The sequence below is a fragment of the Euwallacea similis genome, chromosome 3, assembly GCF_039881205.1.
Source record: "Euwallacea similis isolate ESF13 chromosome 3, ESF131.1, whole genome shotgun sequence".
NCBI lineage: Eukaryota > Metazoa > Arthropoda > Insecta > Coleoptera > Curculionidae > Euwallacea > Euwallacea similis.
This window is the reverse complement of record NC_089611.1, coordinates 7,131,982-7,152,249: the sequence shown is the minus strand read 5'-3', so window position 1 is coordinate 7,152,249 and position 20,268 is coordinate 7,131,982. Positions and strand designations below refer to the sequence as shown.

At 33.0% G+C, this 20,268-nt stretch overlaps 1 protein-coding gene across 2 annotated transcripts in view; it reads right to left on the bottom strand.

Moving 5' to 3' along the window:
* Positions 1-20,268, bottom strand: part of Csgalnact (Chondroitin sulfate N-acetylgalactosaminyltransferase) — a 139,993-nt gene that overhangs the window by 79,951 nt on the left and 39,774 nt on the right. For both annotated transcript variants that reach the window (XM_066406832.1, XM_066406833.1), the window contains exons 3-4: positions 15,317-15,379; positions 8,148-8,335 (exon numbers count right to left, since the gene is read on the bottom strand). In XM_066406832.1, coding sequence (XP_066262929.1) covers positions 8,148-8,310 — 163 coding nt within the window. In that variant the 5' untranslated portion in view covers positions 8,311-8,335; positions 15,317-15,379. The remainder of the gene's footprint in view (positions 1-8,147; positions 8,336-15,316; positions 15,380-20,268) is intronic.

The window sequence follows — 20,268 nt, the reverse complement described above, 5'->3', positions numbered from 1 at the left end:
TTAACCAACGAAAAGCGAACGGCTGTAGTTCACTTTTTATTGCAAAATTTAAAAAATGGACGGCTAACAAAGGAAGCGGTAATTGTGATGGAAACAATAATTATAAGCTTAAACGTATTGGCAAGGCAAAGCTTCGTAGGGAGAATGGCTTGGCTACTATTCGTTTATATTAACATTTTGTAACATATTTTGAAGAATAAATATAATACTTCTAAAATACTAAAATGGCACACTTATTTTGAAAAGGTAATGGTTCGCTAATTTTGGAAAAAATAAAACTCAGTAACAGCTCACTTATTTTAAACCAGAGGTAGTATCATTTACTGTAGAAACTTACTTTTAGATACTCTGAAGATTAATTTTCGGCATTTTTAAGTCTAAACCAACTCGGTGAAAGTTAAAGCTACATATCTGTCTAAAATCAGGTGAAAGAACTTTTCTCAGTTTCACAATAGTTCGAGTCACGTAAGGGAAGTTCCTAGATTTTCTAAGTGAAATACTGAAAGGCAGGCATCTGAAAGTGCATTACTGAAAATGGAACTTGCGAATTAGGTCAAAGATTTGATTCCCCAAATTTTTAAAGCAGGTGTCATGTCGTTAATAAAATTATTGTAGTATAAAAGTATTGTCGATACCTCACGAACTAACGAGAAATCTGCTTATGCAGAACCGAAAGTGAGCTTTTTGTATACTTTTGAGTACCTACTTGAAGTTGTTTAAATACAATGGAATACCTTTTTAAGCTGAAGAAATTATATGTTATGTTAAACTTCATGCACCATTAAATTGTTCACATTCACTTATTGCAACATAACTAATAATAGCAATATGGTGTTTGGCGGCGCGACTTCAGAATTTCATTCTCAGAATAATAAATTCAAATTGATGTAACAACCTTCGTTCAGTAAGATAAAATCGTCTCGAAACTCACACCCGCAATCGCTTTGATCATTCGATAAATGGAAGGAAAGTGTAAAATTGATGCTTACCTCCTCAATTTCATTTTAAACGAAAAGGGGAAATAAAGATGTTTTATTTCGATGTTCCCCGCTTGCCGATGACCTTTAAATCAATATCGACCTTTCGAGAGGAAGGAAATATAAAGGGAATTCATCCATCACTATCGTGAAGAGGCCTCTTGCCTCTGATACCCCTAGCGAATAAAATAAAATAAAGATTTTGCATTTTCATTGCATAACCGTTTTCCGATTCCGATTACTGTTTCGGTGTTGTTGACAATATGCAAATGAAAAGTACTGAAATTAAATCTTGCGCCTACTCTATTTATTATCACAAATTCATCAATAATTGCATGATTTAGAGCAGCATCATTATTTCAACACAATTCCACAGAGTTGTGGCAAATAATTTAATTAATTTATCATTCAATGATGAGTTTAGGTATAGGAATTGACATTGGAAAACAACCAAAATAAATTTTAAATTTTATGTCCTGTTATTTCTATAGATTTCTTTGACTTGTTTTATTAAGTTTCATACATGTCCTGTCTCTTCATACTTCCTTCGACATGTGATTTGATGTACTTTATTCCAATCTTCTTGTGTTGAGTAGAAAAAAATATTACACATTTCTCTACATATTTTGATAATTTTGATTGTTAGTGTACAACTTGACCCTTGACCCCAAATTTCGTTGCAAATTTGTTCTATGAGCATATTTGCCGTTTGAGGCGGACTGGTCATTCTTTCTTTTATTTTTCGAAAATAACGACCCCCCCCCCCCCCCCCCCCATTGAAGATTGTTGGGGAAGTGCAAGTGTACACTATTTTCAGTTAAAACTAAGTGAGAATAGTATTTGTCCTTTACTAAGGGCTCGGACGAACACCCCTGTTCAGGTGCCGCTGACAAATATGTCACTGTCTTCAGAACCTAAAAAAATGAATGGAAAATCGAAAAAAACACAAACAAATACTACTTAAAATAACCAACAACACAGCAAATAAAATTAAATAAGAAGACAGGTTTAGTTAGATGTAATAATCAAACACCGATTACTTTCATAAAATCAATCGTTTTAAATGATGTCAAAAAACTTCTTCAGCAATTGAAGAGGAATTTCAGAGCGTTTTACGTATCCCAGATATTCACCTTTTATATATTTTAGTTTACTGTTTATTTTCGTTTTTCTACTAATTTCTCATAAATTCTGAAGATGGTGACAGTCATCGAGACGTTAACAAAGATGTCATCTGAGCGGTAGTAAAGGGTAAATATTATTCTCAGTTGACTTTAACTTCAATTCTACCACCATAATAACCCCCATTGGTGGGTGAGGCCCAAAAATAAAACAAAGAATGACTCATTTTTTCCCTTTACATGATAGTTTCCGCGATCATTAATAAAACACCTAATTGCACGGCCAAGGAAGCATACCTGTAATGCTAAAGGGAAACGTGGCTAATAATTGTTTGTTAGTATTCTCGAAGTTTAATGAGCCTTACGTCGAAAACAAAGCAAACAAGAGTAACTCTATTAGCTTTGCCGTGCCATCCGATGCTATCTATGTGGTTTGTATACCACACATTAGAATAGAATCATACTTTCCGTAAAGTTTGCGTACGTAATTAAAGCTTCTTTAGTGTGTACATAGCATGCAACTAATAAGGGAGGTAATCAAATACAGTGTGTTGTAAGCAAACATAATAAAACAAGCAATGATCATCATCATCATCATCATCATCATCATCATAATTTTATAATAAATAAACGAGATGTTTAGGCACCACGTACTTCTTCAACTTTAACATTGTTGAAAGATTGATGGGCTGATACATAATATGGAAAGCTCCGAGTATTCACATGTTATAAATGAAACAATGGTCCTCACTAGATGCCAAACCGCCGACCTAATATGTTGGGCATGTTTGCCAAATGAATTTGTAATTACCAACGTTGCCCTTTTTGGCTGGATATTTGACATGGAATTGGAGCTTAAAATTGGTCCAAATAACGGGAAACTTGGAAAACGCAAATTGAAGTTTTTGATTGAAAATTGCTACGTGCATTGGAATAATTGCATTATTGTTATAAAACTCAAGGCCCTCGTCACTGTGTGAATGTATGCACTCGCGATAAAGTTGAAATTTTGATTTAACTGTCGCATATTCCCTCCGCAAATGCCAAGTTTTAGCTCTAAACGACCACAAACAAGTAGAAAACTACTCGTATTTATCATTTTGGGAGGAAGGACGAGTTATAAATTGCCCAGATTCGTACATGCCAGTATTTTAAGTACGGAAGGAAAAGGAAAGTTATTATTTCAGAGGAGAAAGCATGCACTTTGAAGTTTACTTCAAACGAATATTTCACGTTTCATAGATGCTCATAAATGCTCATAAATGAATTTATCAGTTCAAGTTATATTGACTAATTTACTCTTTCACAAAATCACGGGCCAATTGATCGTTAGACTTATAATTTTTCTATCCACTTTTGCTCAAACTACAAATCAATAATCAAAAGTAGAACTTTCATTTACTGGAAATATTAACTTTATTAGTTGGTTTATCTGGAAGCTTTAGACAATTTGTGGTGCACTCTTTTTCTTGCCCTTTTTTCTGCATCTTTTTCCTATACTTTATTCTTCTACACTTTTTTTTATTGAACATTTTTTATAGCACTTAGTGGAAATCTGATCTTCACTGATTAGTTTATCAAAAAGTTTCCGACCACTCTTTCAGATTAACTTACCAAGGAAATATTTTTCTTTCTTTCATCTAATTTTGAAACAATGCACGTGAAAATGCGGTTTAGTTCCTGAAAATATAAGCTTTGGACGATTGTAAAGTAGCAAATCAACTCCGTTAGGCAAAGTTCTGAAATTCTCAAGTTAGCTCACGTATCTAGAAGCATTTTTACTTACTGGCCCTATGTGCATCATGGATTAGTTTGTTTGGAAATTTACGCTCACCGTAACAGGTCAACTTCACTAGAAAACCTTCTCAAATTTTCACTTAACCTTTTTTCTTTATTGATTCAGATACCTTAACGACGTCAAAAACATATAATGTAATTTGGAGTAACCTGCAGCAAACATATTCAGAAGTAAAGGAACTAAGGAAGCCCATTCCTTCGTTATTCTGGACGCATGTCCATTAGATACAGAACAAAAACAATTTAATTACAATGTTGAGAGGAGCGTGAGTTGAATCACCAAATTCTAGCAGTTCGTTTATCTTTGCAATCCGATTACGTTTCGGCTAAAAAATAGCATTTTCTCAAGATTACGATCCCTCCGGGAATTTTATTGCATCTAAGGCTCCCAAAGGCCAACTGCTAACTTTCAGGAAAATAGTGAAAGCATGCAGGTGTAATTGCTGACATTTACAAATCTTGTTTAGCTTAGTTTCAGTAGGAACATTTGAATTCGTTTAAGATTAAAGAAATTTCTTTTCGTTTATACTTACTCTTGAACGTTTACAGATATAATACAGATAAAATTCAGCTGAGATGCAGTGAAAACTCAGTAAGTAGTAAACAAATGTGTTTTTTTTTTGTTGACATGATTCATCTTTAATCTTAAATAAAGCGTTTCCGTTAAATAGCACGCAAGTTCAAGCTACTTTAAAACATAAATATCAATATCATTTAAAGTATGCACTCTACCAGATTATAAACAGATTGAAGGACAGAAAGTTCCTCTACTTTTCCTGGAACTAAGAATAACCCTCTAGAATTAATAAGGGGCTAACACGTTTTCTATCCTCAAACGTCGAAGTTAAGGCCCGCAGTTCCTTTACCTTCCCCGGAATTGACAACTAATCCAGGAAACTTTACCAAGAGGTTAGTTAGCTTCATTGAAACGGTCGGATATAAGCTATTATTGGTTGATTTCTTAAATTTCATGGAAATTACTTTATAGTTAAATCTAGTGAAAGTAGACTATATTTTGGTCTATTGCCTCTTACGAATTAACTAACCAATTATAAACATATTTAAGAGGTGAAGTATTAAATCTGATCAGCACGTTACCGATACTGATGAGATTCTGCAATATGACGCAATTTACACATTTTCCAATTAGTTCTATTTATGATTTTTTTCTAAATCAGGCATATTACAAATAAATTAGAATGAAAATGTAAGTATTTTAACTTATTTCAATTGCACTCTGGTCCCATTTGTTAACCGAGTTACGAAATGAACGAATTTCGAAACTTGATGTATACCTCCAACAAAGTATCTTTTTTAAGCATGCATGAAGAAATCCTCAGATACAACCAACTTTTAGTTAACTTCTAATGTTATTTTTTTTCTGTGTGGTATAGTGTGCCCACTACTCCTTGAGGACACACACATTTTCGTTGAGACTTCTCTGTGCTCAAATACAAAAAGTCACATGAAAAACCATAGTGAACTATTCTCAATTGGACTTGTCCGTTTTAACAAAAATTTGATGAAATTGAACTTTTAATACTGCCTAGATAAGAGTTTATTTTGTATCTAGTATTATTATGAATTTTATTACTTATAGTAAAAAATATTTCAAGTAAAAACATTTTTACTGTCAATAAAGAATTCGAATCTCCGAGAAAACATTGGGTGTTCCATTTAAAAAAACGAAGTTTGCCCCAAAAAGTAGGTGAAAGTAACCTTGGGGAACAAATTGACAGCATAAAAAGTTGAGCCCTCAAAAATAAAAAGATTTTATTTCAACATTTTTTTTAATAGATTTTCTTGATTTTAAGATATTTGCTTATCTCATTTATTTACAATCACCCGACATAAAATACACTCCAGACACTATAAGCTGTTGTCTAGAAAATTTACTACACTGAAAGTGTTCTACCCTCTTAATTAACTTCAAGTTCGCCAAAATTAAATTTAGTATTTAATTTTAACAATAACTTAAAATTCAATAATATTGCTAGCAAAAAATTGCTTTGCGGAGTCACTACGGTTTAATATATTTCTGAAATTCCAACATACCAACTAATATTATACATTAATAAACAAATCAATAATATTACTTTCATAATTATTTAACATGCAGGAATGCGTTTACACCTTTCAATTGCTCCTGTCTCTAAATCGTCGAATCGTCCAGGGTAAAGTTAATTAGTATGGGAATTTTGTACAGAGTAAGATACTACAAAAAATTGTGTAATTTTGAGGTCAATAAAATGCTGCTTAAAAAAAACATAAAACAATAAGTTAAAATCAGATATTATAATATAAACACATCATAAGGAAGCAAAATATCATTTACCACATGCATAATTAAAATTTTAAAAAAATAGAGGAGACATTTTTATGACGCCTTTTTTCAAAATCCTTAAAACTGAACTTTTAACTATTTTAAACGTAATTTTCTTGGACATGTGGTATTTATATTAAAATGGAATATGTTCTAAAGCCACGTAGAGACATGCAACAAAACATAATATAGCAACACCATACCGCACCATTTTCTTATTACACATCGAAATGCCGTGTGATAAGAATTTATACATAACGAAACATCGTCGCGTATCATAGCAGCAAAGGATACTAACAATTTTTTAAAATTATTTTAAACACATTTTTAAATTATGGCTGTTACAGAAATTCGTCTAGATATTCGTCCAGTAAAGAAGTGGTGGTACAAACATCGTATCGCAACACTGTCTTGCAACACTTATGGATAGAACTGCATAACAATATCACGTATTGGAAAATTGTAACATTGAGGTGTTTTATCGATTGTTGGTATTTCGCCGTCATATCAAAGAAACAATATGTGCTGGTGTCACACTACTTCTTTGTAGTACTGGGTGGATCTCCGTCATATAGTGCTGATTTATTTTCTGTTCTTAGTCATAATCAGTTGCGACAGTACGGTAGAAGAATTTAAATTTATCATTGCTATTATCGCCGATTATAGTAATAAGAACCTTTGCATACCTTTCTTCAACCAATTTATCCAGAAGTCATATAAAAGACAAATATATTATTTTAATTTAAATGGAACGGTAGTATGGTCTGTATGATACGCGCTAACACTATATTTCGCATAAATTCTTAACACGCTATAACATCGATGTGTAACAAGAAAATGGCGCAGGACGATGTTGTGAAAACGGTTTGTTTTGTCTGTACGCCCCTTTAAATGATTGAAAAACATTTATAAAAATAATCTTAAAATCGTTTAGGATATTGGCTAAAGATAATAATAAAGAAAAAGATGAAATAATTAACTTGCGAAACAGAGCCCGTCCAAATTCGAAAGTTTTTACCTATTCGATTCCCTCAAAAAAAGACATATAAAGAGGATTTCTCCAGATTACGATTCCTTCAGCAATTTTATTGTTCCGCGAGTAGCAAGTTTAGGTTTTTACGACAAATAAAAGAAACTTGAGATAAAAGAGGGGACAACTTCTGGTTAACGATTATTGGCTAATTGAAGTAGAAGAACAGTAAAGAAACGGACTTTCTCCAATTAAATACCTATGGAAGTAGTTTTACTAAATGTAATTCCACTAGGTTATTGGGATTTCAACTATACAGGGTGTTACTTAAGGACGTGGTTAATCTTTAAGGGGTGATTCGTTGAGTGATTTTAAGACCCAAAATTTATACAAATATAATTCCAGTAATGCTTTTTTATCAAGATACAGGGTGTTAAACTTTTTTTAACGTTACATATTAAAAAAAACTTATATATAACAAGAAGACGCAGACTAATATGATGTTGAAAGTTAGTGACAGTTTTTAATGTAGTATAAAGAACTCTTTTACGGTAGAAATTGTTTGTCTACTTTTGCTAGTAGCGTGCAAAGGAGTAACACCGAAAATTTTAAAAAATCAAACAAGAAAAACATTTTATTCTAATTACATTTAAATAAATGATACGTAATTATTTTTAATAAAAAACATTTAACAATAAGTAAATGCCAAATTTCAACAAAATCCTCTAAAGGATTATTTAGATTTTTATGAAAAAACGACTAAAAAAATTTTGACACCCTGTATTTTGAAAACAAAGAATTACCAGACCTATATTTATATAAACTTTTCGTCTTAGAATCAGTCAAAAAATGATCCCTTGAAGTTTGGACTCATATTTAAGTAATACCCTGTATATCCCCAAAGAAATTTGCAATTTGAATATTGAGATTTTGTGCAATATAGCAATTTATTAACTTACCCGAAAGTTCAGACGCTTGTGGATCTTCAATGGAATCCTCGGAACTTGAAGACCTCAAACTTTCCAATCCGCACTTGCTTAGCAAGAGGATGCTGAGCAGACTTATGGAGCATACGAGAAGTAGGAGCCGAGTGAAGAATCTGGTGCCCAGCAGTCTTTTCATAATTACGTTCTTGGGCTTAGTTTTCCTGAAATTAAATACAAACAGTAAATATCAATTATGCGAGCAGCTTGACATGCCACGAACACTTCTCAATCCAAATAATTCGCAAATTAAATTCCTGATTAAAGTGACACATCGCTAACGACAAGATTCGTTCACGTCTCCAATTTAAACTAAATTAATTCCTGCAAACGCCTTCGTCCTGAATTCTATTCCCCCAAGTCCTGTCTATTTATTCCTTAACAAGATCCTAGGCGATACGAGCAATGAATAAGTCTTATTTCGTTTCCACACCCTCCATCCTGCTTCACCCCTCATAGGATGTAATGTTTGAAAATTGTTCAAAAGTAATGGATTTTACAAGAAAATAATCAAATAATGCGAACTGGAAACTTATCACTGAACAAATCCCAAGTCTTTTTTCCAAAAGTTAAGTTTTAGACAAAAAAATTATTGTTTGCCATTGTTATCTGTAATTTTAATTTCGATGTATAATACATATTCAGTTAAAAGAGGCATCATGTCAAGTTAGAAAAGTATAAGCGATTCTATGACCAATTAATCCAGCACAAAATGAAAATATATTTCTAGACAAATTTTATTTTTCAAGATATTTCGGAATTAGTCGAAAATTGCCGAACTTCAAATCAATATTTTAGTGGGCTTTAAATTAAGAAAATTTACTTTAAAGCTACAAATTACTAATATTTCATCAGTTCACTCGAAAACCATCACTACACGGAGTGTCCAACTTAAAATCAAAATCCAATCATACTTGTAAAATGTGTTAAAAATATTTCATACTTCAAACCGTTTTTGAGATAACTGTGTCTAAAATTTTACATCTTTCAGTCTTTTATTACCTGAAACTTGCGAATGATTTAAAATAGATTAATACGGTTCACACCATCAAGTTTCAGTTTTGAAAAATCTATTTTTAAACTTTTCAAAAATTTTTTTTAATTTCAAAAATTCACAAAAACCTTGAAAATTTCGAAAATTCTTGCCATTTCACAGATTTCTCAACGCTAATATAGGACATTGTAAGCCGCAATTATTCTACCTCAAACCAATAACGAGTTCATAAAACTTTGAAAAGGATTCAGTTTTCGCCATCTATCTCAAAAAAGATTGAAAGTATGGGATATTTTTCATAGAAAATACTTACAAATATTACCAACACAAATAACAATCCTAAATCAGAACATTTCTCTCATCACTCATCAAAAGCTTTATCAAAGTTAGGTGGTAATTAGTGTCACCAGAATCATCATTAGGAAATTATTCGTAAACAACAGGTTGAAGCCTATTATTTTGCACGTACTTTCACGGATTTGTTAAATCTTATACCGAGTAATTGTAGATGAATAGGATAAGGAAACATCTTAATATCGAGAGGACCTACAAAAAAAATTTACAAATGAAATCTGTTATTTTTCGAGAACTCAACTTTTCCCCAAGATCACTTTCACCTATCTTTTAGAGTTAACTTCGTTTTTTCAAATGGAACACCCAATGTTTTTTCGGAGATTCGAATACTTTTTTGACAGTAAAAATGTTTTTGAAAAAAACACGTAAAGGTAACCTTGGAGGAAAAATTGACAGTGTCCAAGATGGTTTGGACGTTGTATTATTATTCTTTTTTAAGAATCTAATGAATTTTTATTTATAGCCATATTTATAACAAATTACTGACACCATACCACTACTCTAAAAAAAATAAAATGAATAAGTACGAATGGTGGTTTTCTCCACTATGGTGATAACACCCTGGGTTACATTATACATAGAAACAAACCATCCGTCGACAGTAAAACAAAAAGACAAGTAACTTGTACTGAAATACAACCTGATGAGTACAACATCTGATTTACACTAAACGCATCACAACGGCATAAAAAATTGATCCCTCGAAAATAAAAAATACTTTATTTGAACATTTTTTTGTAGATTTTCTCGATTTTAAGATATTTGCTTGACCTATTTATCTAGAATCACCCAGTATAAAGTATTCAAATGAAAGAAAGTTTAATTTGTTAGAAACATAAGAATCGTTAATTCTTTAATGGAAAAAATCTTATTTTGAGTGAAAATAAATCCAGGCCAAACTGTCCCTAATAGGAATCACATGATGAAAATATTCTTATTTATTCAAGGGATTGCTGATTGAATCGAAATTGCGTTGGCCTGAAGCTGTTCGTTAGGGAATTTTATGGAAATCAGATCAGGAATTGTAATCTCGTGGGTGTTATTAAAAATATCAATTCATGCTAATTTAAACAATATAGGGGGATTTTTGCTCGAAGATAGACCATAGGCGTCTCCGTTTTTACACACTTTCCAAATAAATTTATCTGGGAGGGCTTCTGAGTTTGGCGCGTTGCCTGTACAATAAAACACAGGCGGCGTTCGTGTTCAATTCGAGCCTCCAATATTTTTCTAACTTATTAAATTTTCAAATGAAATATCGCCACCGAAATATTGGAAATTACCGAAATGCTGGAAATGAATTAATATCGTTCCGCAGCTCCCGTACTATAAATTTTGCCATGAGTTTCGCCACCGGTAAAACTTACTAGAGTTTTTTGTCGTTTTCTCCAGTCTCGTTGAATGGGAAAAGTTTTCTCGTACTCGGTTTGCGCTTGTGAAACGGACGTGTAATTGACTACTATGATTTACAGACCAATCGTTATGACTTCAGAACTGGGACAATACAATTTAGACGTCAAGTTTATACTAGACGTGACTCACAAGGGGATTGCTTACACTTGCTTTTGCCGTATACTATATATATATGTGGTATACAGATTTCGGCGACGATTAGTATCTATATCTATATATTGTGACATTTAATGTCTATGAACGCGCATCCACGTCGCGCATCCGGTACGATCTGTGATGTAGCGGCGACGGGAACTGAATTTATTACACCCAAAAATTTCGAAAGTGTGTCATTGCTCGTCAAATAATGCAATAAATTTTGAGTTGCGCTATTAAAAATTTGCGTGTAGACAACATCGTTTATTTTTATATCGAAAATAAACAAAAATACTAATATCCCAACTAAAATTCAGACGTATGATAACCCAATGTCATCAATGACAGACGTCTAAATTCAGTTCCCATCGCAGCTGCACCACAGATCGTACCGGATGCGCGAAGTGGATGCGCGTTCATAGATATTAAACGTCACAATATATATAGATATAGACACTAATCGTTGCCGCAATCTGTGTACAAGACACATTTTGTCCCCTTCTATACGCGTTGATCAAATTATTAAAATATGAAATGCTTTTAAAGAAGAGGGATGATCCGTTCATGATTTGTTTCACAAATCCCCAATCCGTTAGTAATTATACTCAAGCCGCATACCCCTATTGGATTACTCCCTGACATAATGGGATAACCAATTACCTACAAATCCGAAATAACTATGTTTTTCAAATGAATATTTACTTTGTCACAGTAGCGGAACTGAAGGCCTACAGCCTTTGATGAGTACATGTGTGGTATGTATGATGATGGGTGTCCGTTTTTGAACCCCAACCGTGGGGATTTCGGTAGCCATATAAAAAGCCAGTTCGATCAAATTGGGGCAACTTTGATTAATATAATCGCAGTAAAATCCATAATCGCAATCAACTAATTAATGTTCCGCTATTGTTAATACTCCTTTGTTGGCACGCAAAACAAATTTGCGTGCCATCAACGTTTCTTCCTTGTTTTTTTTTTTATTATTCTGGTTGCAACATCCCATACGAGTGAACACAACATTATAGCCACTTTTAAGTTTGCCATTTCAGAAAAACCTGAACTTTTTTCTTTAAACCTACCGTCTTAAAGAAAAAAGTGGAGCACTGCTGTATCAAGTCTGAAAATGAGCATTTGTCGGCCAAAAAAGCCGATCATTGCGTTCGCCTTGAGCATTACATTAAAAACATTTGCTAAAGTTAATCCCGACTTTAAAGAAGCCTGTATGAGTATAGAAAGAGATTCACAGTGTAACGAGCATTTCAGAGAATAAGTTAAGCTCCAAATGCTTAGATTTCAAGGGAAAAATTTTACGGCGTAGTTTCTTAGTAATAAAATTTCAATTTTTTTTTATAATAAAAATAAAAACAGCCTTGTCCAACGGAAAATTACAGTTGAAACCAATCTTTAAAGATTGACATTGATCAGAAGTTTGATTACCGACATTGCATCAAAAACCAAAGTTTTCCTCGTATACTCATTTTTCCCCGTCCATGGTAATGTGCTGCCACTGACCCCTATCGAAATAAATCGAAGTAAATTTTTAGCTTCTACCTAAGATCAATGAGCCAAATAAATCCCGAAGTAGAAACGACTTTGGTGAATCGAAAAGCGATTTTTTTATAAAAGCGAAAATCGCATACCTCCAACGGTGAAATTGGACTTAGCTCGGTCTCATGTAATTTTCAATATTTCGCAAATAAAAAATATACACAATTTCTCCTTTATTTTACCTAGTAACAAAATTTCTATATAGGATTGTTCTGAATGAAGTTGTATATTGCAGAATTATGTGGTATCCCATTGTGTCCAAAATAAGGATGTAGAGCATGGGGATCTCTCAAATGGTAATAGCTGTAGGCTTGGTTGAATGTAGTTTCACGGTAGAAACAGATCTTCAAAATAATTTGTGGTTTTTCAGTTATTTCGAAAAAAATGAAATTTTCGAATTTCTTTTTTATTTTTTTCCGAGCTATAATCTCTAGAGATACATTAATGAATGTCTAATGAAAACTTGTCTTAAAATAAAAAAAGCTACCAATGACGTATTTAGAAAAAAAAGGTTGATGACCATTCGTGAAAATGGAATGTCATATAGAATAAAATCCAGACCGTCATGTTGAAGCTTATAAAAAAACTACAATAGAAAAGTGGTTTTAATTTTATTATGTCTTACCATAACTTGGGAAAAACATTCAAATAGGAATTCGAAAATTTCAGTTTTTTCAAATACCAAAAATTTTCTAAAAAACCAAAAATAAATTTGAAAATCTGTGTGCACAATGGAACTACTCCCTTGAGTGCGCAACTTTTCTCCTATTTAACCCAGTCTGATTGATATTTAACCAAAACATTCAGTATTCAGGGCAAATTTAGCGGAAGGTATATTCAGAATTTCACAGTCCCATAAACCAATCTATCTTAAATTATGTTGTCAAACAGATCACGATTCCTACACAATAAACTTTTAGGATTGCTGACGTGGGATTTGCACAGGTTAATAAAGTGGAACTAGGCATAAAGCCTCCGACAACAACCTACAAGCCGATTGCAAATAACACATCCAAACGTCCTAACATTTCGAACGTATGTAACCAAATCGATCGAATCCTTAGGGAACATAATTCAATTTCGCACTAGGTAATCCCTTTATTTTCCCGGATAATTAACGACTTATTGGACATAGCTTTTCCGGGGTTGGGGAATAGAGCATTATGAATATTAACAATAGCTGTCTGTAGATGAACTTCTGGACGATTAATTTTATTATTGCTCTCATGCATCGCGGTTCTCGGAGCTAATTTTAATGACGTAGCATTTTGTAACTCATTATGCGCCCATACACCTATATGGAACACATTTGTTATATTCACCTGTATTCACTTTGTTAGTTTATTGGCGGCCCTGGGTATGCAAATGCGCTTTTTAATTGCTCCTAGGCTTTAGTTATATGCCAACGTAGGATATTTATTATAAGAGAAACAATAGCCCAAAATTATTATAATTAATTTTCGAACCGTTTGTCCGAAAATTTGAATCTTGACCAACAGACTGATTATGTTTTTATGTAGACGTGAAGGATGTGAGTTGAATACGCAGACAAATTTTAAGGGGTGAATGGGGAGAAAATGTTAAGATAAGCAGTTTATATTATTAGTATGGGCCCGCAACGACTAAGTTTTCAAGAACCGGGCATTTCAATTAAAACTTTAATTTCGTTTTTTCTACCTAAACTACTAACCTGAACTAACCTGAATTTTAAAATCCATAGTGTTTTTGTAGCTGACTGTACGTCATTTTTGAAAAAATAACTTATTCTCTAAAACATATTCTTCGTATTCCTCGCTAACACCAGCCGGTTAAAAAAAAAACGAGTTTGAAATGTGCGCTGTTATTATCCAAATAATAATTAGCAAACAACTGAACTATCAAATTAAAAAATTCTCAAGATTCCTTATATTTCGAAAACAGCTAGCGTGCGCCCATGTTAATATGAACCTTTTAACCTAAAATTCTTTGAAGATTCGCTCCTTGAAATTTTTCTATGTACTTAATTAACATCCAGTATAATGAGATTGCACTGCGAAAATAGGGTACCAAAGAACCGTTCGTAAATTACTTGTAGTGCTCTAAGTGACCAATTTTATAAGATTACGTTAAACAAATCCGAGCGTTAAAGGGGAATAAAAAAATATTCCTTAGTTTAACCCAATGTTGCATTCAGTTGAAGCTTGACTTATAAAATTGGCCGTAAGTGATTAAGAAATTAACCGCATGGAGCAGGCTCCGTAAACTATTTATTAAGGCACAACTTATTGTTCATTTCCCCAACCCTGTATAAACAACATAACTTTTCTACGCCAGCAAATATTTCACTAAAATTAAACCGTTCCATTTTATAGGGTCTGAGCACGACATTGCCTCATTAAACCACTGCATCAACAAAGCAGGAATGACGGATCTTTGACACATTTTACGGTTGTATACGCATAAGCTAATTAAAATGCTGTTTTAAGTGGGTCATTCCCCTTCGTTTTTACTGCAGACATCAAATTTTCACATCTTCAACAGTACAAGTTCATTACGATTGGGGGTTAGTGGAGCAGGCCTATTAAAAATTGCATTCCTCGCTGACAATTTACGGAATTAGATCTGGGATTTAACGTCCCACCTGACCATCGCAGGTCCTGGAAATTGACTTATGCAACTTTTATTAGGCCCTGAGTTCCGCCGTTTTAATACAAATTCTTACCTGTTTGGTGACACCGTTGGAACTGCATTGATCGTGGATTTTTCAGTGAAAGTCAGAGTCCTCCTGAAATGAAATCGCGAAGTTATTATTGAAGATAGATCTAAAATTTAAATTCGCTTCCAAAGACGTCTTAATACCGTTAAATTATACTGACACTTTATCTAACCCGTATTCTTATCCCCGCAATCCCAAGAAACATTCAGGAAGGTGGGAATAATGGCTTGCAAGGGGCTTGAAATAAATGTCTCGCACCAACCCTCATCTAAGCCCGCTCGCTTTATTTGGGACTATCAAAAGTTGCCTTTAATATCGGTCTCGACATTTAATTTTGAACCCGAGGAGGAAGTGGAAAGATTTTTAGGTGCCTTGGAGAGGAAAAGTCTTAATCAATATTGCTCCAATTCCAGTGCTTATACACACATTGTTGTAACGAACTTTAAACTACGGGGTATAAGAGAATACGACAGTCGGTATTTCTCTATGCGATATAGAAAATCTCCAGCAATTTATTTGAAGAACCTTAAAATCATATACATTTTCATATTTAGCGGTTACAAGGGAGTGTCAAGTATATAGAGCGAATTGGTGGAGATTTATAATGGTAATGATGTCCTGACAACTGACAAACTCCTAGAGTGGAATATGAGAAATCGGAATGTAAAGTGGCCTCATGAAAGCTATATATTATGTTTTCACGCTCTGTTGCATATGAGGGCTTAAGGAAATCGGCTTTGAAAGTGTATATGCAATGTGTTTAAAAGAAGTAAAAAATATTCAAAGGAAATCGTGATGGTTAACAGTAGGGGGAGGGCGGCGGGGTATCGAAATCATTATTTTAATAGTAGATTATATGTAGATTTTTCATACTAAGGATTATTCAATTCAGCTGTTTACCAGAGGTTTAAATTGAGTTGGAAACGGTAACTTACATTTTCGCTGTATTAGCAGCGTCAATCTCAATCTATGAGTGTAAACAAAATTTAGAAGTTTAACAGTTGCCATAAAAAGTTACTACGAGTTATAACGTCCGGTAAAATACAGCTTTACAGTACGTTATTTTTTTTTGCAGGTATTTCGCTATTTTTTAAATTTCCTACACCCGTTTCTCCGATCCCTCCTCAACGGATCGACTTCACAACGATATCATCGTTAAACCCGAATATTTCTCTTTCGAATAAGCAGTTACCGCCCCTGGCAATTTTCACTGAAAACGAGCTATTTCCATTCCCACCTGAATATACAGTGTGATCTCCATAAATATCTAGGTATATACATAGAGGACCAAAAATCCCGCATAAATTCGTTAAAAATTGAAGGAAATATTTTTCATGAAAATGCTGCGACACATCAAGTATGGTTTTTTATTGTGCATTTTTTAACGTAACTGACATGTATACAGGGTTACCCATGTACTAGATAAATGTATTTTTACTTTTTGTTTTTATGGAACCCCATATACATATATTCTACCGTTTTTGAGTTCTGTGAGAAATTCTTAACATACTTCATGCAACATACCCATATCTAAAGTCAACAGGTTTTGAAAATAATTACAAAAAATAGAAATAATGATAAAACTATTAATACTTAAAAAATAACAATTTAATTTACTATAATCTAATGTATTAAATGTTCGAACTATGCTTCATTGGCTTCCTGCTAGTGGGCAAGTCACAATTGAAATTCTTCAATAACTTTTCGTATCAATTGAGGAGGTATTTATTGAGCTTCTTGAGTAATTTAATTTTTTAGCTCTTCTGTACTCTTAGACTTAATTAAATACACCCTATGGTTCAGATAACCCCATAAAAAATCCATAGGGGTGAGATCAAGCGATCTAGCAGGCCGCTTTAATTGTTATATTGCGCAAATATTTCAATAACTGTTGAATTTAGACGTGGGCATGTTACATGAAATATGTTCAGAATTTCTCAAAGATTTCAAAAATGCCATAATGTACATGGAGTTCCATAAGTAAAAAAGTGAAAAAGTACATTTATCTACTACATGGATAACTCTGTATACATATCTTTCACGTCAAAAAATGCACAATTACAAACAATATTTCACGTATTCCAGCATTTTCGTAAAAAATATTTCCTTCAATTTTCAACGAATTTGTGCGGAACTTTTGGTCCGCTATGTATATACATATGTACGTACATACACAGTGCGTAAAAATTAACACGACGCTAAAATTTCGCTTTCATTCATAATGATTCTTGACGTTATTTATCAGTCAGATAAATCAGTTGAGTACTGAAGAATGAAAAGTTTGTTTTCTTGAGATAAAATGGAAACGGTTAGGTTTAGGTATAGTCAATTGAATTGAAAGTAGTACTTTTTTTGTTGTTAACTATAAAATAGGGAGTCCTACTTAAAAAATGAAAGTTTTTTATAATTTTTAAACAACAATTTTAGGTTATTTTTTTGAACACACTGTATGAAGAAGCATGATTTAACTCACTGACCCAAGGGCAGTAAAATATTTTGTACAACAGCACAAAATTTCATTGCAAAATACTTAGCCGTCTACGAATTATTAGAAAATACATTAATGACTGCAACTCTCATTTTTTTTGGAAAATTCTAAATATCTCAAAAATCGTAAAATTTATGTATAGAACATTATGAAAAATGTTCATAATGTTATGTAGAATCAAAATTTGATATAATATACAGGGTGTTCCATTAAAAATAATCGCGTTGACACTTATTCCGGTATAACCGGGAGTCGTATTTTCATGAAAATATGTTTAATCAATAGATCATCTCTACTTTACTAGCTAAATTTCAACTTTTTCCTAGTCACAATTTTCAAGAAGTGGATAGAGGTCCACATTCTTAGGACACCCTGTATATATAGTCAAATCAACTCATTGGCTCGCGTGAAAATTGACTTTCAAATTGAGCGAAGTTTTAATGGTGCGTTAATTTTGACGTGAAGTGTTTTATTAATATGTTCGTGGGAGCTACATAAAAGGTCAACTCGGAGTCTCTCCTGACCCTGAAAATCGCCAGTTCCACAATTCCCATTACTGCTGTTATGGGAAGCGGTATCTAGGAAACTAAATAGTGGAAATTTCAAACACAAATCTTATTAGGGAACGTAATAAAAATATTTTCCTGATTGTAGCGTTGTCGGTTCTAAACGAGAGAAATTGACGTCATCGAATGTATAAAAGAGAACCCCTACATCAGAGGTAATTTCTGGATACAGATTTTTTCCCGAGCAATTTTTGTCATATTAATCGCGCGTTTCAAATTAGACACCTTCGAAAAAGTGGCTCTGAAAAATGAATGTATAGATTTTTTAAAAGACTGTAAAACGGAAAGCATTCGCGTATTCATGATAAAACAAAATGAATTGCACTTTCGTATCCTAGTTTTTACTGCTTTGTGGCGATATTAAAAAAAAAAATTAATGATAATAATTACTACTAAACAGGTCACAAAAACTAGGAGTCGAGATTGCCCTTCATTTTTGTTTTAACATTAATGGTTTCCATTTTACAGCCCTCTAAAAAGTCTAAATTATCATTTCTTAATGCTATTTTCTTGTAAATTCCTGATGTTAGACGCAAACGACAATCTCTGCTAATAGTACTGCACTCTTTTCAGTAGTTCTGTAATTAAATTAGAACGTACATAGTGTTAAAAAAAACGATTTAGTCTTATACAAATCAATTACGATATAAGATTTAACTTTATATAATGCAATACCAATGGAGCACATATTATAGGAAAAGTTAGTGGCAAGGCCGCAAAAGAAACTCAAGTTCGAGTTCAAGTAGAAATGGAAAGAAGATGTTGTGCTGCCCGGCGACACCTGTTCCTGCTAAGTAACTTCATTAGATACGTGTGTGTATAAAATTGGTAAAGTAATATGATACGATTATATAGTATTAATATGATTATTTTACACCGATTATTATATTATACTGACTAAAATGCCACACTCAAACAAATAAGCATCTCTATTCTACACAGACTCATTTCTCAGGGACATTTCTTTTTCTAATTTAACCGACGCTGTAACCCTTGCTGTTTAAGAGATAGTAATGATAGCACGTCGGATTTAAAACACCCAGTATAGTCTCTAATTCTGTATTGAATTATCAATTGTAGTCTTCTAAACAGTAGATATGAGAGAAGTTCAACCCGAAATTTCAAAATATAACATTCAAAAGCCACATTCAGCCACAAAATAGTCACTAAACTCGTACACACCCTCGTACCATCTTAAAGGTTATAAGGGAGTGTTAAGTGTCAGATTTATAACGGTAATGACGTCCTGACAACTAGCTCCTAGAGTGGAACATGAGAAATCGGAAGGTAAAGTGGCCTCATGAAAGCTATTTATTAGGTTTTCTCGCTCTGTTCTATATGAGGGCTTAAGAAGTCGAATAGTCGGGTATAAAAGGTCACAAGCAATGTATTTAAATTTTTTTTACAGTAAATGGAAAAAATTAATGATCTTGTAAGAGCTCTAAAATCAATACTTTCGTATTCGTGACCTAATTTAATAATATTTTAATTGGGGTGAGATCAGAAAAGATCGCCTAAGCTTGTAACGTATTAACGGTTTCAATATCAGATCATGCAGGTAACTGGAAGCAATTCAAGCACTAAGAGATCTAAATTGAGGTTTGCGACCTATTTCTTGATTTAGAAGTTTAATCTTTTACTCTTTCACATAATCCATTTATACATGCTTTTCTCTATGCCCGTATAGTTGTCGATTCTGTTATTGGATCTTATATGAATCAGTTACTTGCGTTATATGAACTTGCGAATTTGTAGAAATTAGAAATGAAAATTTTCTCAGTTGGATATGATACAGGACATGAAAAACTAATTATCTCACATTAGTAAAAACTCACATTAGTTTTTATGTCAAATTTTCATTATTTGCCTGTACAGGGTGAATCAAAAAGGACGAATCAATACTA